The sequence below is a fragment of the Athene cunicularia genome, assembly GCF_003259725.1.
Source record: "Athene cunicularia isolate RWA chromosome 3 unlocalized genomic scaffold, athCun1 chr3_part1, whole genome shotgun sequence".
NCBI lineage: Eukaryota > Metazoa > Chordata > Aves > Strigiformes > Strigidae > Athene > Athene cunicularia.
Window position 1 is genome coordinate 101,947,507 of NW_020799097.1, and position 24,986 is coordinate 101,972,492.

Sequence of the window (24,986 nt, forward strand, 5' to 3'; positions counted from 1 at the left end):
AAAAAAAAAAAAAAAAAAAAAAAAAAAAAAGAAAGAAACAAGCAGCTCTTCTCTAAAGTAGCAATTTTGCTAGCTTAAAACTTGTCCAAATAGAGATGGATTTTCTCAAGCACTAGAAAAAGCTCCTTTCTCATTTGGGGACGACCCTTCTGATCAAAGATTACACCATGTGGATTGCTACCAGCCAATACAATTTTGTGAGTCATAAAGCTACACCGTAAGAGTTCAGCAGCTGCCATTGGACCAGCTTCAGGTAACTATAATCAACTCCTTTACAGCTTCTTTCTCAGATAGCTCAAAGCTTGTCATAACAAAAGGGAACACTTAACTGAGATCTTTTTTATATCTAGAAAATTTAATTCTATTTCTGAATGCAATGCATGAAATTCTGCTCTCAGCTCAATGGTAAATACTGTCCTCTCAGTTCAGTGGTTATTACATTGATGGCAAGAGAGTTATCTTAAATTTACATTCAAGTTACTGAAAGCAAGATTTAATCCAGAAACTTCATCATCAACTGTTTCTATTTGTCTGGCAGTAAATAGTCTGATGCTATACTGGCCAAGATCACTGGAACAAACATCTTTTATTAACACTTTTAGCACATTTTAATATAGTCATAGAATATGTATGTTAATGTTATCTAGTACAGGCAGGTTAGATATTAAAAAAAATACATGGAATCAGTTATTAGTGCCACACTCATGTAAAAGGAAGCATTTGAAAATTATTTACAGCATTTTTTCTTGCATTAAAAAATACCCCAAACCTGCAAAACTGTATATTAAGAGATTTTATTATCAGATACAACAGATATTTATGGCAGCATTTGCAAATCTTTCCTTAATAATTCCTAATATCCTCCTAGTTTACTAAATATTTATCATAAATAAAATATAACATGCAGATATATTGTGAAATCATCAGCCTGTATTAGTAGAACTCTATTGACTTTAAAAGCAGATGTGTTGATTTACATATATTGCTATCAGGTGTATGTGCACATAAACACACATAAATGCATATATTTTATTCCTACAGATATTTTATGCTTTGGTGAAAGATATATATTTGCTGGTTAAAATTCAATAAGAACATGTGTAAACACATATTTCAACAGAGTGAGAGACATAGGAAATTTCTACCATCAAACTGTACTTTAAAGTCAATGTCTATTGGTTAGCAGAGCCAGGAATTAAGTATAGTTGTGCAACAAGCTGTCAGTATAGGCAGTTTTATAAGAAACCTATTGAAACCTTGACAGAAATACTGCTAATTTCTGTCAAGTCTTAAGCAATTGAGTTGAATATCCTATCCTTTCTGAGATGGCAATCCTCCACCAAAACCAGAGTCCTTTGTCACCACTAAAAGTTGGGGGGGGGTTGCAAATTATGAGGGTTATTGAATACTGCAGACACATCAGCATATATTCTTTAGCAGTATCAATGCAAAGGAAAGAGGACATTTCAAGGAAAATAATTTTCCCCTTGGAGACATAGAGTTTATAACTAAACACCAAAGTTTGTTTTAAGCTAAGGAACACGATACAGCATCATAGCTGAAGAGGCAAGCTGTTTCTTAATCTCAAAATATTTTAATTGTGTAAAAACTGGCAGAGGCATTATATGTTTATTTTCTTGTTCATAAATTTCTTTTGGGAACATCTACCTTTCATAACAATTAAAGGCATTTTTTCAGTCAGGTTTTGCAAAGGGTAGCGTTTCATGCTAGTGCATAAAGTTCATCCAGTTTCTGTGCAACAGGTAACTTCCACATATATGTTCAAGAAGACTATATTCAAATGCATGTCCTGTGAAGGCCTTCTGCCCTATCCCTAAGTCCCCAAAAGAGAATTTTAAAATTCTACACCTACTACTTTGCACAAAAAATGATTTTTACATGTATTAACAAGTGATGCCTTTTAAATGCACTTCTGTGCTCCTCCGATTTAAAACGAAAAAATACTATGTGAACTATCTGACCAGAAATAAATCATCTTTTAAATTTGAACTAAATAGTCATAGGAGACTGACTGCATTTAAATCATCACAAGTTTAATAATATTGTATCCACTTGTGGTAACAATTACAATAGAGGAATTGAATCTCAAAGAAGATTTTCACATGCAGCTAATACATCTCTGGTATGTAAACACCAAGTTCAGAACTTACTTTTATTAGGTAATTATTTATAGGTAATGTGTTCATAGAAGCATTTATAACTTTGGAGCTTAAATGTATTTATCAGATAAATTTCTGTTGTGAATTATTTGCTCAGCTTCAAAGAAAAATGTTTTACAATTGTGGGAACACATTTTGTTCTGTGTGTTCTCAAGGTAGGCAGCGATGCATTTAGAGAAGGGACTGAAATGAAGTTGAGTCACCAGCACTGAATATTTGCTACAACAAATGCATAAGAGCATCAGGAAAAACTTATAGTCTGAAATGCAGATCTCATATCAGTGTAAAATAGAGTAAGACCAGAAGGCACTTTGGTGTAAAGGCAGAGAATGAAACAGTAATGAAACCAGTAGTGAAACACCCACCGCACGTCCCACCTTTTCCTCCTCAGAATGACTTACTTTCTTATTAAACAAGATATAACAGGAAAAATCTCTTTAGAAAATACTTAAATTTCTCTAAAATTTGGTACAATGGGGTCACCGCTGTGGATTAAAAAAAAAAAAAAAAAGCAAAGAACGTATTTGAAAACAACAGATTTTTCAAAAAAGTATGCTATTAGATATCCTGCTACATTGTGAGAGAAAACTAATAGGTGCAAAATCCTACCCTGCCAGCTAAATGACTGTACCTATATGCTGATACCTATTCATTAAATCATGGGACTGTTGAACAAATCACATGACTGGCAGTGGCAAACTCAATTTCAGATCAGTAGTTCACCACTTTGAATTAACAAAGATCACTGCGAATGAAGTTCTGTTCAGCTGTGGTATTATCAACACAGAGATAAGACAACTGTCATATACTATTAATTTCAACTTATTTTCTCTTATTTGACTGACATCAGAATCAAGTCCCCGCATATAAAGAAACACCACTTACAAAGCTGTACTTACTAGTGTATCCTAAACTAACCATATATGAACACATATGCATGGAGGATTATTATTTAAAGAAATAAGATACTACTTCACAAAACATATATATTTAAATATTCATGTTTTATGAAAATCTAAGACAACACATACTTGATCCCTTAGGAGTTGTTACTGCAAGTTAATATTCAGGAAGGAAATACATTATTGCTATTTTACTGAGAAAGCTAGATAACCAAAAGAAATTATGTGCAATGGCAGCTGAACTGTTATTTATATTTTCTGCTAAAGGGAGTTAAATAATATCAGACTGCTTACTGTCTTCTGCCGTAGTCATTGCAGTCCAGTTGCTATAAGCGTTGCCATAACCATTGGAGGCAACCACTCTCATCTCATACTCAGTATGTGGCTGAAGATCTCCGACCCTGTGTTGTAAGGAAGCAGTAGGGCTGGAAAGCAAACTGCAAAGAAAAGCAGCATGGGTTACGTCATTAAACATGCGCACCTAAATAAAGACTAAAACATTACGTGTCTTGTAACAAAACCAGCCACCCTAAAGGTGAGCCGTATTCAAGATAATGGGACTTTTCTTGCTCAGCAGTTGAAAGTGGCTTTGCTATGGTCTGCATACTCTAAAATGTCACCAGCAGAATGCCTCCGCCGCATCTGGAGTCCGTAGCTGGGTGCGCCTGGGGCGTTGTTGCGAACTGGTGTAGACCAGACAACCTGAAGACTGGTCGGAGTGGCAGATGAAAGCCTTGGAGGCATCACACCATCTGGAGCTGTCGAAAGACATGGATGAATTAGAGCAGAGAAAACCACGGAGAACATATGCCGGTAGAAACAAAATGCTCCATACACTGGAAAAACTGTTCTTCGGGATCAACAGCAATGTTAACATGGTCCATTTAGTTTAACATTTTCAGTACTGAACAATGCTATTTCTTCATTTTCTTCTATCCAATACAGTTATATGTGAATATGATTTTGCTAAAAGCAAACCTCCAAACACCAAAACTAATTCAGAGGCAACATATTCTCTACCACCTGTTCAAATATTATCTACTTCTCCTTGTGCCCAGCTCTGCCACCTCAAGAAGTTAAAGAAATGCTCACAGAAATGTTATGCAGTAAGAGTAAAAATTGATCAGACTTTTTATCACTCAGATACCTTCTCACCCTTATAAATTAGTAATAATTTTAAAAGAAAACAGCAAAAATTGTAAGGGAAAAAATGTCTTTAGGTAGAAATCAAAATAGATTCACTGAAGTCTCAGTCTCTAGCCCCCTGTTTTGTTAAGGAAATTAATTTTTATGAAGTCCGGGAACTCCAGATCAAAATGTGTCAGTAACGATACCACCAATGACCTTTAACTACTGCAAATTTCACTGCATGCAGTAAAAAGAACTATGCCAATTTGCACCCATGATTTTATGGCTTTATTTTTTCATTAAGAATAAAGCTGTCTGTTGAAACTTTCTGGAACTTTTATATATAACACATGTCTGTAGCCATAGCTCTGTAGCTCTTTTCCAGAGAGTTAAACCACTGGAAAGTTACTGCCTTTGTCATTTAAATTCTTGTAGAACAGTTTTGCTTTTTATGGTCCAGCAGTTACCATTTGATTCTTTCTTTGGTCTTTCCAACAGAAATTTTTTGTGGCTGTTATTTTTTTCCTTCGCTCTATTTGGAAAAAAACAATCTCACAGATCTGTAACTTAAGTTGTAGTTGTAAGCCTCAAGGCATAAGTTGTAAGATGAGTGAACAGTATTTTACAGTAAGTTTTATGATTTTCATTTACCACCTGTATATGAGGTGGTTACTAAGAGGAAAGAAACAGACTTTGTGATACACTGTCTGAATCATTCTCTCCCTGAAACAGATGAAAGAAAGGCATTGGCTCCAAAAATAAGTCATCAGCCATATACAAAAGTTTTTATTTATACTGACATATACATACAGAGATATGTGAAATGGTATGTCTGACACTTTTACTCTGATTACACATACTTATGACTCAGGAACTTCAAAATTCCTCAACTCCAGCTCTAAATTGTATTACATAGAAAGGCACAAAACAAGTCTTGCTCCAATCTAGAGACTTGTTCCCTTTCCCTTAAGTTCAAGGCCTGCCAGTTCTCATAAGAAATTTTTACTAAAAGCTGGCTGCAGGTGTACCTGAGTTATTACCAGGTATTTTACTTCTGAGAATTGGCCCCTAGCCCTGCAACCCTACCATTTTTTTCAGGACAAGATTAAGTGGAACAAATCTCCAGCTTCCCTCGCTCCCTTCCCCTCCTCTCTTTTAGTGAAAAAACCTATAAAATTTCTGGGTTTGAGCCAGCCTGGCAGCCTTTGGATGCTCCTTCCTGCTGCTGTTATCTAGACTTAGGCAATAAGGCTCCAGTAAATCCCAAGTAAACTTGAAATCTTCTGGTTTCCACATCCAGGAGATGTTTGAGACTAAGGTAATTCATGGTCTGCAAATCCCTTGCCAACACCTTCAAGGCCAGTAAAGAGCTTGTGATGACCTCAACTCAGAGGGAAGAAGAGGGCTGATGAACAGCCCCCAACATCCCTCCAGCTGAGCCATCAAAACCAAACATCTGCACACTAAATGCCTCTGTATGTGAATTAAATCTCACTCTCAGAGTAAAATGGAGAACATACATTTACCTCATTTAACATCATTCTGTTTAGCAGCAACATAACTAATGTTGGAGTTAAGTTGTACAATAAGGTTTAAATCTTATGGATGTACAGTACTTGCAGATAATCATGAATTATTTTGCCATCCCTTTATAAAGTGATTCCTGAAGTTGTTAGCAAGCAAACTCAGCCAGCATGAGAAAGATGGCGCCATTAATGCAAAACCTTTTATTAGAGGGTTTTAAAGTGTTTTCACAAGCTGACACTAATAGAACAACTCAATATCCCTTCAAAGCAAGGTACTACCTCACTTAAAACTGAACTGTCTGTAGCACCAGTTGTTTAAGTGCACACAGAAATTCTACAGTAAAAAAAGCTACGTCTAAAAATGAATCTAATTAGCTGAGCTGTAATCTGCCCAGGAAGCCAATGTTCATATTGTTATTGAGAAGACAGTGTGAGCAACTCACTGAGGACGAAAAAGCGTTAAATTTATTTCCAGTTCTGTCAGAACACATCAATTCACCTTTGTCTTTAATTTCTCAATCTGTTAAATGGAGATAATAATACTTATCCTACTTTGTAAAACTCTCTGAGATCTACAAAGTAAAAGCTCCGATTAAGCTTTATGTATGTATAGTGGTGGTTATTAGAGTGATACAGGAATGTTCATCAGAAAGCAAAGATGTAGCTGTCTAAATGTCAATAACAATTCACTGTGTGGACATTAATTTAATGGCGTAGGTAATCTCAGCTAAATGTTCAAATCTCTTCTACCAACAAAAGCACAGCATAGGGAGGAGTAGAAAATTTGGACAAATCTCATCGGTGAAAGTCGGCTGACCTGTAGAAGAAGCCAAACCCACTATTTTCAAACCAACATATTAGAATATACAGCAAATATATTTAATCTGCAAGACTTCCTGTAGCTTGCAGAGAACATCCTCAGCTATGCACTAGTCCTCAGGTCTGCGCTTCCAAAGGAGTGGGGAAGGGGGGTACAACAAATAAATTGTCAACTCTCTGCTGAGTCATAATGAGAAAGGTGCTCTATTAAACTAATCATGCTTTGATCATTAAAACTACGGAGCACTTCCCCCCAAAAATGGTAATTCTAAATTGCACACAAAACATCCTTTGACACTTTCAAACACTTCTCATCACCAAGGTCTTCAGTGTAACATTTCCCTCAGCTTAACCCTTTTTATCCAATCCATACTCCCGAGAGACTCTTTACTACCCAAGTAATAACTGGCAACCAGCAATAATTCTGCTGTGAATTTCTCAACAGAAGAGCCATGTATCTATCAGCTTGATATATTGTATTTAAGATGCAGTGTTGCTCAAAAAGCTCCCCTCAAGCTTTAATATGACCCTCAGGGGGCAACCACTCCACTTGCAACCTACTGAATCAACATCTAGCCCAGTAAATCCTCACTTAGCAGGGCAGAAAGTCACACTTTGTATATGAAGAGACTACAAAGGCAGAATTAAATATTTAATCAGCTGTCAATTCTAATCAAAGAATTAATAAACAGCCCCACAAAATAAAAAAACCCTGAAGACTGTTTCAACCTGACAATGATATATATTGTATTCCAGATACTCAGGTACATGCAGATGAGTCAAGAAAGATCTGAACCCTGCTCAGCCACTAAATGTGCAGTCTTTGAAAAGTGTTTCAACTTCTTGCCTCAATTTCCTTATCTTAAACAACATATGCAGTAGTAGTCAGCTTTGTAAGTATTTATTTTAGGACAGTAAGAATTGCATTAAATGATTGTGCTTAAATGCTTACTCTATGGTGAAAGCCTATTTTTCTGAGAGGTATTCATTATATTTATCATAAGGATATATCTGAAATTTAAATTTTCTGAGAGTAGAAGTCTGGGTAGGACTATTAAAAGTGAACTACCATTAGAACAATAAATTATTATTTCATTATAAAAATGTCTGTGCTATTAATCTTTAATAAGAGGAAGAAAGCCACTAGAGCTCAATTTGTTATCTGTCAAATTGGTGTAAACTCACACCAGCTTTGAAGTGAAGTGACACTGCTTTTAACAATGATCACATATATTGGCCCTCATGTGTCTATCTGCAGATAGGCAGCTAGAAGAGTTTAGATCTATGTAAATGTAACTCTACAATTTGCCACATCTGCATATGTAAAATATTTAGCACAGGTGATGCATTTGTATCTTATCAAAATATTTTTCATACACATGGAAGCAAATGATAACTGCAGGTATTTAATTACAGAGGAGGAAAATAGGCTCTCCACAGTCTGTGCCATAACAGCAAGGAAAAGTTTCAGTCAGACTGCCTTTAGATTAATGTTTCGCTCAGTCATGCCTACTCTTCCTCTTTTCCAGCTTCAATTCACAAACCCCATTTCTTTATCTCATTGCAGTGGTTGTTTAGATACTTCTGATTCATTTTCTATTTTAGGTGCCCATACTGAGATCATCTCATTACTGCACTTTTTATGGCAATATGTTCTGCACGTTGACATTTGTTTCTTCTGATTCTCCCAGGTATGCCTGTTATCTAGTTGTTTGCTCAGTCCAAATTATTCCAGTTGTTGCACTCCATAATTCTCAACATAGGCATGTGCTTTTGTTTCATTTAATCGAAAGACAGGCCATGATGCTGGGCCATATGTCATCACTAGAAGGGCATGTTAGTTATAAACCTTTATTGGCAAAGCAGAAGATTGCTTTTCTTGTTTCTTATCTTCACAGGTTCATTGATGTTTACTCCAGTTTGGTTTTTAACTCTTTTCCCAGTTATCTTTCTTATTCAGTGTATAGCAAATAGATGCAGTTGTTCTTGATTCTTCATCTAATATGAATGTTCAACCATCTTGTTTTCCACCTACTCAATACTTAAAGAATGTATAGAGTATTCTTGCATTTTAATTTTATCATTTCACTGATACATGTACATGTACATGATACATGTACAACTACATGATACATGCAGTTGCAGAAGTATCTCCATCTAATAATACATATACCAGGGACAACACACCCCTTATTCAACACACATCCATACACTTTGGAACATACAATGTGGAAGGTCCATGGCTGCCTTCTTGCTTGCTCCTCTATGGCACAAGGGTCTTGGGAAGAAAAGATGTGCTATGGGAAAAAGCAAGTTCCCAGTAAATCCAAACCTGTTCACACATTCATGTTAGTGAAATGTTATTTTCAGAACTATAACATAATCAGGGTATGGAACTATCTTTTTCGCTCTTCATGATCTATCCTGTTTCATACATCTGATCTCTCCTATAATCATAGAATGGTTTGGGTTGGAAGGGACCTTAAAGATCAACCTGTCATGGGCAGGTGCACCTTCCACTAGACCAGGTTGCTCAAAGCCTCATCCAACCTGGCCTTGAACATTTATAATAGTAATTTCATTTGAAAAGGAGTGGCTTTGTAAATCTTTTTACTTTTAGCATTAAACTTTAATATTACTTGTATTTGTAAGGCACAATATCACTCAGAAAAATGAAAACAAGAATGCTGGTATTCTAGAGGGCTTTCTGTGAGAGAATGGACATGTGAGCAATCCTGCGTGAGAACAAGACTGATAAGAGCCTCAGCCGAGCAAGAATGCCATAAGGATGTGACCCTGAATGAGGGGGGAGAAACTCAACGAGACAAACAACCCCTGGAAGGGGCTGGGATGGAAGAGGAAGTTACCTAAGGCAGGAAGCCTGGCAAGGCTGATGTGGCACTTTTTATCCAATCATAAGAAGGTTTAAAGCACAGGCTAAGTTACCTGTCCAGTCTTGAGGACTTGTACTGCATGTTACTCACATGTGCGGGAGAACATTATAAAAGGGCTTTCTTAGTTGTAATAAGTGGGCATTGCTTGATCACATTGGTCATGTGCATGCTCAGCTCTCCCGCACAAGAAGTTTGAAAAAATCTAAAATTTATCTTTATCTGGACTGAGTGTGTAAGCTCTAACTGCAAATTTTCCTCCATTTGCACTATTTGTTATTCCAAGATGCAGAGTACAATATAGGTAGGGCCCTGAAAATCAACCCAGTCTTTACTTAATGATATGCAGACCTGAAGTTTTAGACAATTGTATTTTGAAATCCCAGAGCAGGCTTACTTATTACTCATTAATAATGCTCTAGCGAAAAACAATATCAACACCCCCCCTCCTTTTAATGAACTTTTCTTCATGTGCAATCTCAACATCTGCAATCCATATATAGGTCTCAAGTGAAAATATGTGTAAGAGATACTCCTTTCCTAAGTGTTATATTTTACTGAGGTCAACACTATAAAAATGTCTTATAGATTTGTCACCTCTACCTTTATATAAGTAACCTGCCTTTGTTCCTCATGCTAGATAGAAGTTTATCCATGTTACTCAGCAAGAACTTTGCTAAACTCTAAAAGCTACAAAAGAATGCCAATAAGCAATTAGCTGAATGATTAACGATTTTAATACCTGTAATAAAGACATTGGATGGAATTTATAACTGCCTAGTAAAACTAATTATTCATCAGACTGTTTAAAAGGATGCCTAGCCAATAACTGTCATATGACATAATTAATTTTTTAAAAAAATACTATGAGGAAAAAACACAAGGATTGGTCTTACAAAATCAGGCAGAAACCATATTTAAACAAATAGTTCCTGTGGGTTAATTGCGACTCTGGTTAATGGAAAATGAAATATCTCTGTGAAGCAGCTTTGAGAAACTGCCTCCCTTTACTTAGGAACAGATGTGGCAAGAACAGAGAGAACAAGATCCTGTCTATATTCATGAAATAGCTTCAGCTTCCTGCATGAAGCATCTTTAGAGATAAATTTCAGGACTTTTTTTTTTTTTTTTTTTTTTTTTTTTTTTAAAGGAAGAAGGTGAAAGAATTTGACATCATCTTCAAAATCTTGCAGCTTCCCTTACAACTGATATCTGCAGGCAGAGAGCTATGACCAGAGGCAGGTATGCCAGCTTCCACATTGATGGAAACATCTCTGGTGAGAGACTTGCAGACTGCTGGTGAGCAGACACTCGGCTAAATGGAAGTTTTTTTCTTAATATTGATAGTACAGTTTCAGAGAACTGCAGGCTGGCTTTTAAGGTTTTTACTTCATGTTTGAAACAAACAAGTTATTAGATAGCTCTGGAAATAGGGGCTTCCCAAAAGCAACAACAACAAAAAAAGCAAATTATATCACTGATGGTTGGGAAAAGACCAGGGAAGAAAGTTTAAACCTACGTAGCTTAAAGAAAAATAGAAGAGCAAAGGGACAGACATATAGGAATCTTCAACTTCAGTTTTGCAAAGACAAAGAGAATCTCTGTGTCTTGGGAAACAGGACATACATTAATAGGATTAAACTGATGTAAAAAAGATTTCAAATCTCCATCGGACTAAACAAATGTTTTATCATAAATGAGACAATTTGTGGTTTTGAGGAAAAATGCGTTAGATTATTTCCTGATGAAATTTTTTCAGTCTAATAATTCAATGAAGGGGACTCTAACTTCATAGAAGATGAAGAAGGAGCAAAGAAAAAGGAAAAGGCACAGAAGTTATGATGTTACAAGGAGCATATTCCTCAGTCTGAAGCATAAGTTGTTGAGAATTAATTTAATTAATTTTTAATATTGTTTTATTCCATGATCGAAAGCAAAAGCATAACAGGATATTCAAAACCAGAAAGCAGCATTCTACTTGAACAAGTGGGCATGGTTGCTGCAAATGATTGTTGCTATATCTCCACTCACTGTGGCAAAAGAAACTAATAAAATACAGCAACCTGAATACTAAAAAAAAGTAAAATATTACAACAGATATGAAGGTTCTCATTCAATAAGTTGAGTTCATTTTGACAGAAGCACCAGTTTATATATCCCTAAATGCAGACTGGAGAACAATGCAGGTTTGCAAATAAATTAGATCTGCAATAACATTACCTGTAGTTATTTTTAATCCTTAAGTATCTCTGCAGTACATAGAGGATGGAGCGAAATACTACCATTCCTGATGGAATCCAAGCTTGAGAGTGTCCATAAATAGAAAACAGATCTAACAAGATGAGAGATTAGCTGGTGTTAGGAAGCCACTACATACAGTGGGTGGTGCAGTCTTATTATATCTTGACTGTCCTACAGGTATCTGTGAGATGCGGGTCACTGGACTGCCTTTTGGCCATGAAAGAACTGAGGCCATAGCACACGTTTTCCCTCCTCAAATTCTTTCCTTATTTTCAGAAAGAGAAGGAAAAGAGGTTTTCTCAAAGTTTCTGCTCCTAGTCATCCAGGCAAGACAGAGCTGGAGTTGGTTCCCAGCAGCTAATTAACTTCTTTATGTCATATGTGGTAAGCACAAAGAACCCTTGACTCATTGTCAGTGTCTTTTTATAGGGAAAATGGGAGGCAAGTGTTGACAAAGAAGTGACTCTTCACACCTACATTGTCCCCATCCCTCTCACCCCCTCCACAGACAGCACGAGCAGCAAGCCTGATGCTCTGGAATTCCTGGAGGAGACCAGTTCTGTGTCATGTCTCTGCCAAGCCACTGCACCCCCTCAAACTGCCACCTCTTCTCCTTCCCTTTCTGTAACAGAAAAATGTGCATTGACACCGTCACATTTCCAGTGGCATTTACATGTTGTTTTGAAACAAATACTATATATTACTATGATCTATGAATTGAGAAAACATTTAGAAAACAAAATCAGTATTGTTGAATAATAAAAGTAAAAGCTTAGTTATAAATGAGGAAAAACAATCACCTTACTTTTAACTAAAAATACCCATTGTTTATACCAATAAATAAAGCACTCTTCACAGCAGACTCACATATTAAAGGATCAGATAACTTTACAATTACAGGGAATTGCAAGGTTGCAATGTCCAAGGCACTGCCTTCTTGGGTGTGAGTACATTTGGAGATATCAGCTGAGAATATACCATCACTAATACAACTCATTACAGCTTTGCTTTTGGTTCTAGCCTCTTGATGGTACTGATAAAAAACAATACTAAAGCTACAAACATAGCTGGTCCCATTGTGGTTCAGACTTTGTGATGTGTTCATGGTATGATATTCCCACAATCGCTGTTCATACACCATTGTTTTTTTGCAAGGAGTTTGCAGAGTTTCCAAAAGTTTTGTATATTCCACCTTACCTAATCTGAAATATATCTTTATGAAATATATGTGTATGACATATGAGAAAAGCAACTAGCTCTTGGATATTTTGTTCATATATCAAAAAGCGCCATAGGAATGCACTAGGGAGTATGTTGTCAAAGAAACCATGGAATTTTATCTTCTCATTTCCCATTTTCTCCAAGGTATAGGTGCTTATCACAACAATATCAAAGTGTCTTCTACGTCAATGCACTGAAATAAATATATTCCCACTGAAAGTCATGAAGGAAATTCAGAAATTGGGAATGTACAAAATCTCATTAATGTTAAAAACTATAACTTTATAGACTGGGAGTCTCCTCTTTGCTTGTAAGAAGTGTTGTTCACTTAAAGACAGTGGAAGTCATGGCCCTTAAAATACTGAGAATATAATTCTTTGAAAATTTACCTCATAGTTCAATCAAGTGTCATAGTTCAATCTAAAATTTTGCTCCTTGGAAGTCTTTTTCAGCAGCAACCACATTCTCAAAATAGAAGTTAAAAAATTATAATTTACTACTTTGCTCCAATCTTCAAGATAATAAAAAGCATATTATCTTTCCTGTTCACCTGAGCTGGGCAAGGCTGAAACCAAAAAAATATCAAAGCAACAATAGTTACTAAGTAGAAACTGGTTTGTGTGTTATCTTAACCTGCTTCTCTATTCACTCAAAGGCATTCAAAGCATATAGCCATTGAAGTAGCCTATACTCTAGTTTTCTTCTGCAAAGTACCGCACATGTCAGGTTCAGACAAAATACCAAAAATGACTGTATATTTTATTAAAAGCCTATTTTCCCCCTCTCTCTCTCTTTTTAACAGAAGTCTAATTTAGTTGTTGTTCCCTTAGGTACAAAGTACACAGTTCATAATTCATTTGATATAAAATGTCGGTTTAGATTTTTGCAGTTCTTTGATAAATGAGAAAAAACATGTACATTTCAATTTCCTTCTATGAGGTTTTACTAGCAGAAGTCCCCCTCCCATTGTGCTGCTCAAAGACCTGTGTGTTAAATTAAACATCAAGATTCAGAAACTGTAGGGAATGATATTTCCAAGACATACAGTACAAATATATGAGACTGGGAAAAAAGGTAATGATTTTTCCTACCAGTAAAGTGATGTCTCCCAAAGAGCATCTTTGATCCTTGAATTAGTTCTCAGTTATAATTTAATATATCAAAACTGTCAGCAGCTTTCCTTACATTTAGACATAAAGTGATAGAGTCAGCTCCACAAAGAGCAAAATACAACATTCAGGGGCTTGTTCCCCTCCCAACATGTGCTTGTGACTCTGAAGTCCATCAATATTAATGGGGAAAATCTGTGTACATCAAAGGAGATGGCAGAGAATTAATTTAATTGTATGTGTCATCATTAACAGTATGGAGTGGTTTTTCCTATATAACCACTAACCAACATGCAAAACTCTCAGGGAGGTAGTCTGCACAACATCAAAGAACAGAATCAAAAACTTAGTTCTGTAAATAAAACTGTTATAATTAGTAAAATAACAGCAAAACACTGTATATTATTCTCTTATATAACACATGAGGCTGAGGCTGACAAATTTGAACTATCACACTTACAGAGTAAACAAGAATTCTTATCACTTCTCAAAATTGCCAACTGCAATTCTATGGCTGTCACTTCAAGTTACAGTCTAGTTCAACAGATGCAGTATCAATAAATTAAGCTGTATTAGAAAATAGCAATAGGATCACGTCTGATGCTCATGCTGAGCATATGTCCAGATCCCCAAATACTCAGAACCCAGGACCTGCTTCTCTTGCCCCCCTGTGCTGCTGACATGTATACTGCAACCTGAGAAGCGTCTTTAGCCCTGGGTTACAGTAGTACCTGTTCTATCTTCTCCCCCAGTACACAAGACCTTTTACTTTTTTTTTTTTTTTTTTTTTTTTTTGGTAGTAGAGTTGCAACAGGACAGATGGGCAGTATTCTTCCTTTGCTGTTTCTTCTTGTTTGTGTTGCTTCTTTGCTGTTGAACCTAGAGATTAGTATGCTGCCCAGCAAGTGGGTGATGGGAATGTTAGCCACTTCAGGATGCATAATCCAGATCTCCTTTTTTGGGTCAGTGCTCTAACAGAGATAAGCTATGACAGAATATGAAAGGTGACACCTCCATTCCATCTAACTGTGGCAAAAATCTGTAACTGTACTTATGGATTGGTCCCCCACTAAAAATAGCATTTCAATTGACAGAAATATGATCCAGATGTTATCCACTGAAGCAAAATATTTAATATTTAAGGTGAATAATAAGCAATTCAGACAGGCCTATTCACACAGAGAAATAATCCGTGTAAAATATACAGTTGACTTATCTGATGAATAGGGTAAAATGATTACAGCCTTTTATACCCAACCCATCCACAGCATTATTAAGTAGCTACTCATCAGTTAATGTCCTGTTCTAGATACTTTTAACAAATAAACCATTCATATGAATTAACTGTTGGCTTTACTTCCTCAGATAATGCTGAAGTACACATAAATCCACTGGAACTGGTGGAAGTGTGTCAATATACAACAATGAATGATCTGTTCCCAAGTATTTTCACTGAAAAGACCTTGGCTACTGTCTTCTTGTTCAAAATTGGGTAACCTAATTGATTTAAAGTCTTAGTAACACCATCACGTTTTATTCAAACCCAAGCCAGGCTGACCGTGTTTTCCCTTATATGCCACAAGATATGTCACAGCATTTACTCCAGTCTGCACATACAATTCACCATATGTTGAGATAAAGGAAATACCATCACAATATTTATTCTCTGCAATATAGATTTTCTTCAATCTTTTAACAAAAAGCAGAGGCAAGGAAAACTTCCTCTCTTTTGTTCTTTTTTAAAATGTAGACTGAAGGGGCTAAATCTTCATCACAGAAAATTTACAGCTGCTTAATGCAGATTATAACCATCAGGAACATCCTGTTGAATTTTTTGGACAGCACTATCAATTTTTTACAAATAATCCTCTCAAATAGGCTTCTTAGTATGTAAGAGCAGTCACAACTTTGGTAAAAGGAAAAATAGAGAAAGAGAAGTAGTCTCCCTTTACATAATATCATCTCTTCACTCGTTCAACTTCTTTCTACATGTTCTATTAGAGCTGGTTAGATAATCAAAAATCAGTCAACCCAAATTCACATATTTTCTATGTACACAGTGGCCACATTCAACTATGATGACACCATTCATAGAGAGGCAATCCACCAGTCTAAGCTGAGGGACAAGAAGAGAGACTGATGAGCTTTCTAACATGTATACTATACTTTTCAGCACATGGATGAATATAAAAATCTCTTCTACCTTCCCTTGCTAACACATGGCTGTTCTACTATCTATCTGTAAAATGGGAATAACAATCCTCAGTCATTTCAGAAGCCTACTAGCAAGTAGAATTAGTAAATACTTGTAAAAAATCATAAAAGTAAATAGGTCAGTATAAAAATAGTAAGAATTAATATAATTCAATACTAGATGTATCCCACTGTAACATGAAATACATGAATTATCTTTCTCTCTTATTTTACTAACCTGGAATTAATCTAAGATCATAATATTTCTTTGTCAAAAAATAAATAAGACATACATACAGATCCAAAGGAAAAAAGACAAAAATCCAGCACATATGCATGAACATGCATGTACAAATATATCATATACACTTTGTGTGTGTGCATCTGCAATGTGCATGCAGACACAAAAATAAATGATCAGAAAGAAAAGCACAGTGAGGGAAAGCTGTAAAATTTCAAGAATCACTAAGGGCTATTGAATGTTATAGTTGTCTTTGTTATAAGAAAGAGGGTAGCATTATAAGGACACCAGAGAAGAAATTACTCTAATAACTGATTCTCACTTCCCTTTTCTCTCCCTTTCTGTCTTTATAGAGAAGCTTATTTCTCCCCTTAGGTACTCAGTCAACTAGCCCAAAAATGACTGCATAGATGTTACATACTAGGAAAGAGTAAGGAAAAGTCAAACTTAAAACCCCACCAGGACAAGTAATTAACTATATGGAGGAAAAATATTTTAATTCTGCAGTATTTTAAGAATTTATATACAATGATTAAGATATTTTTAAAATTCAATTACATATCTGTTTTCAGACTACACAGAAATTTCCCAAATAGGAGTTAATAGGAATTATTTTAACTGTAAAGGAAACCAGCAAAAAAAACCAAGAGCACTTTTATGGTCATGATGTTTAAGAAAGATTAATTTCTGGTTCTGTCCCCAGATAAAGATAGGAAAAGAATAGTGATTTGATTCCCTCTACATTTCATCCTCAACAAGATCTTGAGAGACCCTTAAATTTTCCTCCCTTAAGCCTTTTTTTGTTTGGTTGGGGTTTTTTAATATCAAAACATGACAAATAGGTAACAGGGTGATGAAATTGGAAATTGGCTGATGTGTAATGCCCATCCATAAGAAGGGTCGGAAGAATGATCCAGGAAATTACAGGCCTGTCAGCTTGACTTCAGTGCCCGGGAAGCTGATGGAGCAGTTCACCCTGAGTACCATCACACAACACGTGCAGGACAACCAGATGCTCAGGCCCAGTCAGCACGGGTTTATGAAAGGCAGGTCCTGCCTGACAAACCTGATCTCCTTCTACAACAGGATGACCTGCTTATTGGATGAGGGAAAGGCTGTGGGTGTTGTTTACCTTGACTTCAGTAAGGCCTTTGACACCGTTTCCCACAGCATTCTCCTGGTGAAACTGGCTGCTCGAGGCTTGGATGGGCACACGCTTTGCTGGGTAAAAAACTGTCTGGATCGCCAGGCCCAAAGAATTGTGGTAAATGGAGTTAAATCCAGCTGGCGGCCGGTCACGAGTGGTGTCCTCCAGGGCTCAGTTTTGGGGCCACTCCTGTTTAACATCTTTACTGATCATCTAGACGAGGGGATCGAGGGCACCCTCAGTCAGTTTGCAGATGACACCCAGTTGGGTGGGAGCGTTGATCTGCTGGAGGGTAGGGAGGCTCTGCAGAGAGACCTGGACAGGCTGGAGCCATGGGCTGAGGCCAGCTGGAGGAGTTTCCATAAGGGCAAATGCCGGGGGCTGCCCTTGGGCCACAACAACCCCCAGCAGTGCTACAGGCTTGGGGAAGAGTGGCTGGAGAGCTGCAGTCAGAGGGACCTGGGGGTGTTGATTGACAGCCGGCTGAACAGGAGCCAGCAGTGTGCCCAGGGGGCCAAGAAGGCCAATGGCATCCTGGCTTGTGTCAGCAATAGCGTGGCCAGCAGGGACAGGGAAGGGATCTGACCCCTGTACTCGGCACTGGTGAGGCCGCCCCTCGATTCCTGTGTTCAGTTTTGGGCCCCTCACTACAAAAAGGACATTGAATGACTCGAGCATGTCCAGAGAAGGGCAACGAAGCTGGTGCAGGGTCTGGAGCACAGGTCGCACGAGGAGTGGCTGAGGGAACTGGGGGTGTTTAGTCTGGAGAAGAGGAGGCTGAGGGGAGACCTCATCGCCCTCTACAGCTCCCTGAAAGGAGGTTGCAGAGAGCTGGGGATGAGTCTCTTTAACCAAGTAACAAGTGGTAGGACAAGAGGGAATGTCCTCAAGTTGCACCAGGGAAAGTTTAGAATGGCTCTTAGGAACTATTCCTTTACAGAAGGGGTTGTTTGGCATTGGAACAGGCTGCCCAGGGCAGGGGTGGAGTCCCCATCCCTGGAGGGGTTGAAGAGTTGGGCTGACACAGTGCTGAGGGATCTGGTGTAGCTGGGAACTGTCAGTGTTAGGTTAATGGTTGTACTAGATGATCTTCATGGTCCTTTCCAATTTAGTTGATTCTGTGATACTGTGAAACTTTGCTGAAGGCTTACAGAATTCATTGCAAACAGAGGAACTTCAAAACTTCCTCAACTGTGCAAAGTAGCTCAAAAAATCTTTGCCACTCAAGTCCTTTATGATCAGATGTCTAACATCCATAATCTAGATGCTTCAAGTACAGAAAATACAGATTGAAATGACAAAAAAAAAAAAAAAAAACCAGCAAACAATCCAAACCTAAAAAACCCACAGACATTTGCCCTTCCTGACAGTTAATGAAAATGCCATTTTATTCTGGAAAATATAGGGGCAGGAGTTGTCAAAAATAAATATAATAAAGTGAGCTTTTAGAAAAGCATAGCAAACCATAGTAGCAAAGTAGCATAAAAATTGATCCAGTTCCTAATACATGCATATATCTGGAAAACAGTTCAAAAGACAAAATTCATGATGTGATTTTTCAAACGTCTTCTGTATGTTTTCACTAGGAATTTCAATGCAATTTTATTGTAGAATCCCTTCAACAGAAGAATCTAATTTATCATGTAAAGAATGTGGACTTTAATTACAGTACTGAAGTCTAATTCGAATTTACACAAAATGAAAGAAAACCCCCAAACAACCATGAGTAGGTTTAAGATTATATAAAATTTGTATACTTCATCTAATTTGCATCTTTTTTTTAACGTAAAATTGAAATTGGTCCAAAATAAGTTTATGTGGTGGTAGGTAATCATTTTAAATAATGATGTCCTGCTAAATTCCACAACAGCCCATTTTCCCCACTTTTAATATATTCTGTTTTTCAGAAGTACAATCAAGCTGTAGTTTTCCAGCGTGAAATCTCTTCTACTGTAGATTTATTCCAAGAGATTTAAGTACTGCCTAGACTTCCTGCTAAGGCTAAGGTTTTGGAAAGACCTGTAGTGAGACCTCTACAATGAGGTTAATTGCCTGCTTATAGATATCAGTTGGCTATTTCAAGCTGTTGCACAGTTATCCCTTTCCTATCCAACACTCCCCGAGCAAGCAAAAACATCCATGTTCTTCTAGGTAACTAAAACTAAAACTGGACTTCTGATCTTCTTGCCCTAACTCTTTCATGCTGCTCCAGGAGACAGAAAGGCTGACAAATACAGATGTCCTATGTCAGGAGCATGGAAACAACATAACTGTGACTATGGGAGATCTGCCTATCCCCAAAAGGACAGGGTACAGAGGCAAAGGAAAGGAGGCAAATCAGAAGCAAAAAAAAGACACCGTTGGAGTGTCATTGCCTTTTGGCACTCTCTAGTTTTATGAATAGGGATTTACACTAAGGTTCACTTTAAAGCAACCTTGAGGTGGTCCTTTATGATATGTGGCGTCAGGATGAGCCCCACCTGGCTGCAATTTAGGTAAATGAGCAGTTAAGTGGCACCTCTGTGCCTCCCATTGCCGGAGTCTGAAGATACAACCTTTCAGGAATAAGATTTACTTCTCTTGCCATGCAAAACATCCGCCCAAAACCAAGACTAGACACAGTATATAAGATCACTGAAAGATGTGCTGAACAGCCTGGAAGAGGGGAATAAAAGAAGAACTAATGAAAATGACCATCAGTTCAATACTGCAGAGGTTAGAGAAGAATTATTGTTTCATTAGAACAACTCCCAGTTTTCCATACAAGCACTTCTGCAATCCTACCCTTATATCGCCATGAAATCATCTTTCTGGACAAAAGGAACTGGAAAGGACAATTTTCACAGCTTGCCACTGACACTCTTTAATTAGCTAGGTCATTGATGAGAGATGTAGGAAAGCTCTTTCCCCCTCCTTACTCTAATCTGCTCTCTCCTTAAACTACCTCTAGAAAAGATATGGTCACAATTTTTCATTAAGAACTTTCTGTTAACACTCCACATCCCACCCATTGGCTTGTTTACAACAATTTTGTTTAAAATATTTCCTGTTCTTCAAAAAAAAATCAGACATTATATTATTCTGAAGTTACAGAGATATCATGCAAATTTCTGAGAATTTGGATTTTTTAGTATATTTTTTCACAATTAATAAAATAATTACGCCAAAGCTTTTATTCTAATCTACTTTTTTTTTTTTTCCATTTTAAAATTCTGTTTTTACTACTCTACTTTTACAAGTGACATAAAAGACTGCTAGAGAAAAAAAAAATGAAAAAGAAACAGAAGATCTAGAACAAAAAGAATCTTGTTAGATTTTAGTGTAAGTCTACAGGAAAAGATAAAAGAAAGAAATAATTAAAAAAAGGGGAGAAATTCAAAAAACAACTAATGTCTCAGAAATACCTGAAATCTGAAGTAGGGTAAATTCTCTCAAAAGAAGTTTTATGGTGTGACTCTTAATGTGATACTGAGCATCATGCAAAAACCAAACCTGTCTCACAGGGAAAACACTAGCTTATTCAGGTTTGACTTTTCTTCCTAAATAATTCTGGCCTAACAGCATCAGTGTGCTTTGTTTACTGAATATTCATTCATCTAAGAAGGCCTGTTGGCTTCAGTGATGAACTTGCATAAGCAAATTCTTTCAGATGTGAATGTAAGTTGTACGATGTGATTCTTATTTGTTTGCATAATTAGATCAATGATCCTATGATGTGGTTCAATAGCCAGTCTCAGAGGTGTTGCTACTTATACTAAAAGTGGCTGAAATCCTCTGGTTGCAGTATGCCATTCTCTGTAGATGTTGAAAAAAATATCAACAGCTACGAGTATGTAGGCTCACTTTTTGCTGCTGCGAACTAGCCCGAGGTTGCAGGCAGAGGCATGCAGTATCCCATATGCAAACAAGGGACCAGCAAAGGGCAGGTACTTAAGAGTCCAAGACAAAATCTGACATCTTTCACATTCCTATGTTGTGCAAATCACAGACAGAGCATATAAATGAACAACAGACTTCCTAAATTATGGCAGAGATTGAAGAGGCACTTCATTGCTTAGGCAAATATTTTTTTCCAGAGTGTCTTCCCTTTTATGTTTTACATAGGGAATGTATCAATTCTTGGAGGCTCTTTTCTATAGATAAGTCAGCACTAGTTAATGGCTTGCAATCCCCCACACAAGTAACCACACAGAGACAACTCTGCAATGTGATACAGAATTACCATCCACAAGCAGCTTCATACCTCTTGTCATTGGGAATGCAGCTCTTTTCTGTGCTCTGGAGGTGATGATTGAGCCTCCACCTTCCTGCTTCACATCTGATCACCAGCCAGTCTCTCTCTGCTATCTCTCTTTGCACCTATTTTTTTTCAGACTAATCTATCTTCTTCCTTTCTACATACAGGACGTCTCATTCCCTTCCATACTAGGGCTTTTCTGGTCAAAGGAAGGGAACAAATGGATTTAACTAGGGTATCAGCTATTAAGTAGTGACTGCAACTTTCTTTTCTGTTAGCTTGCCATCTCTTATTACAAAGCAGTCCTAAATTAATGGGATCCTCTATGTGCCACTCCATCAGAAACAGCATTCATTAAGAAGAAACATATCTAAGGACTCTGTACAAAATATTTTCTCCCAGATTTTTGCAGTTTTACATCTGCTGTACCATTTCAATACATTTACCTAATTAAATTAATTCTAAAACAATTTGTTCTCCAGATCTTTTACTGGCTGGCATCTTCAAGTTAATGTGAAGCACTGGCTAGTATATTATTTTTTACAGCTTCTACCAAAGCAGTTTAGGACAAGATAAATAGATCAAATTTATTCTTTTTGGAAAAAATATAAAACTCAGAAAAATTTACTTCTACCTCTGCAGTATGAAATTTGTCACTAATCATTTTAAACTATGCCCTTTTATGCTTCTTCCATCTCTTTTAGCTTTCTATGCAGTTCTTTGATGTAACAAAGACAGTTTCAGACAAGATTTCAGTTCATCTGGAAAAAAAGCTTTACGTCTTGAGGCAAAAAGCAGTGTATTTAAAATTTATATACTCCATAATGCCTTTGTTCTGAACTTGAACATCCTGAAAAACTTCTCCGCTTTCTTTTGCCTTCCGACTCTGAAGATCATTTGTTCTCATGGTTTCAGCTTCTTATTATGCAACAGTGACTTTAACTGGTGGTTCCAGCATTTAAGTACATGCAGAGTCATGGCTGACCCTTTCTGATCAATTGCCAATCCATACAGGTTTGACTGATAAAAGAGCCAATTAGATTTAAGCAAATTAAGGGACATCACCAATGTCAACCACTTATTAAACTGAATGCTGAATTCCATGCATACAAAACACTAATGCACCAAGTCCCATTAAGAGTTGAAATCCTAACCCCATTAGTAACTCCAGACCACTACAGGGTAAGGGTCAAAAGAAAGTTTCATATTTATGGATTAACATTTGGATTCAGTTTTTATTTTTTTAATCTTTCCAAGAACTCTTGAACCTGCACGGCAATTTTAGTCAAGAGCTCATATAAAATATATTCCTTATTTCTAAGATTTTTCTTTAAGTGTTGACTTTAAGCATGGCAAATCAGCTTGATGAGAAATTAAGATATATTAAATCAGGTAATGCTACAGATTTGGTGTGCTTTATATTATGTGCATTGGAAGAAAATTTGTATCATAATTGAAAAACAGTGATCTGCAGTAATATCAAAGCGGAACATTCCTTTGTCCTCTATCACTCTCCCTCTTACACAATCTCCATCCATCAAGCTCCATGATGTACTCTCCACAATGCAAATTTTTGAAACAGGTTTTTGATTATGCTTCGGAAGAGAATGGTACATTTTAACACTCATTAAAAGGCTGTGATTTTGTATACAGTGAGACCTCTTTCACTCTTTGATCAAACAAAACTTCTGTCAAAGTGAAATCTTGGTCACTGAAGTAAAAAATAAAATTTGTTCTGATTTTAGTAGCATCTAGATTTCATTTACTGATTTAAAAAGTGTTTGTCAGTGCATGAATACAGCCCAGTGTAAAATTACCATCATACTCATAATTTAGCAGGCAATGGAACTGTATGGCATTCAAAGAGTCACTGTAATAAACATCGTCGTAAAGTAAACATACATTGTCCTAGATATATACGTGTGTCTCTGTATGTGTGTTCACACATTGTGAGAATACAGTGTGTGTGAGAGTACTTCTCTCGTATGCACTGCTTCATTTGTTATTCATTTCACTACAGATCACAGTCCACTGGACAATAGTATGGAAGATTTCTTTAATAACTCTCACTGCTAATTTAATTCTACTTAAACACACATATCCTAGTGAATGCCACATGCTTTTCAGCATGATTTTATGTGTAAATCAGGATAATATGTTTTCAGATCATTAACTAAAAGGAAGCATGAACTAAAACCTATTTAATCAATGAGGTATTGCTTTTAAACTACCACAAGGTCATAAAAAAGATAATTTCAAAGCTATAAGTTTTCTAATTGTAATCAACAACAATCTAATGATGAAAGAAAGTGTATCTTAATGGCTGTCATAAACTTGTGCACATCCTTGCCTATCTTTGAAGATCCTTTACCTTCTTATTTGGCAAAATTTTCACCACCAAATTTTGTTATTTCTACATGCAGAACTGAAGTGTGACACTGGGATTAGAAATGTCAGTGTCTTACTGCTCAGTCTTAAGTGAGCAGTAAAACTCAGATGTGATTTTATATTATATGACAACATATATTTGTTAATATTAGGTATAATTTGGAAACCAGACTGGAAAAGTATAAAACATGCTGGGAATTTACCTTTTCCTTATTGCTTGGTAATCTGTCATACAAACTCTGCATTTTATTTATTCACTTTTCAGAAGTCTTTCTGTTGGCTTAGCCCCAAAACCAATCCATCTGTTTGCAAGTGAACGGTTCCAAGTGTAACTGTGTTTTTGAGCTGTGAGATTTATGGGATTTTTTTTGTTTGCTTGTCTTTTTCTTTTTTGTCTATCAAATGATATGTGTGTCACTCTATTCCTGCTAATCAGCTACACCTACATTTCTCTCAAGATCTAGTTTTGTTGGGCTCTCCCTTTAGAATTCAAAATTGCCTTAAATAAATTGTTTTGACTGGAATTTACTCCACAAAAGCTAATTCACTGTGATGTCTGTGAAAAGAGAATGCAAAATGAACACATATACATCAGCTGTAAATTTAAGCTTTCATTTAAAAAAAAAATAAAATTGTATGCACAGTGTTTATGGAGTATTTGTTCAATTCTCTTATTTCAGATTTTTATGAAGATAATATCCAATGTGGCTTAGAACCTCATTCACTGTAAATCAGCACATGGCAATTGACTTTCTTACAGCTA

The 24,986-nt window shown here is 36.6% G+C and overlaps 1 protein-coding gene across 1 annotated transcript in view; it reads right to left on the reverse strand.

The window, feature by feature from the left end:
- The window catches only part of USH2A (usherin), a 388,963-nt gene that overhangs the window by 136,080 nt on the left and 227,897 nt on the right, over positions 1-24,986 (reverse strand). The window contains exons 38-39 of the mRNA XM_026844632.1: positions 3,690-3,840; positions 3,377-3,519 (exon numbers count right to left, since the gene is read on the reverse strand). Coding sequence (XP_026700433.1) covers positions 3,377-3,519; positions 3,690-3,840 — 294 coding nt within the window. The remainder of the gene's footprint in view (positions 1-3,376; positions 3,520-3,689; positions 3,841-24,986) is intronic.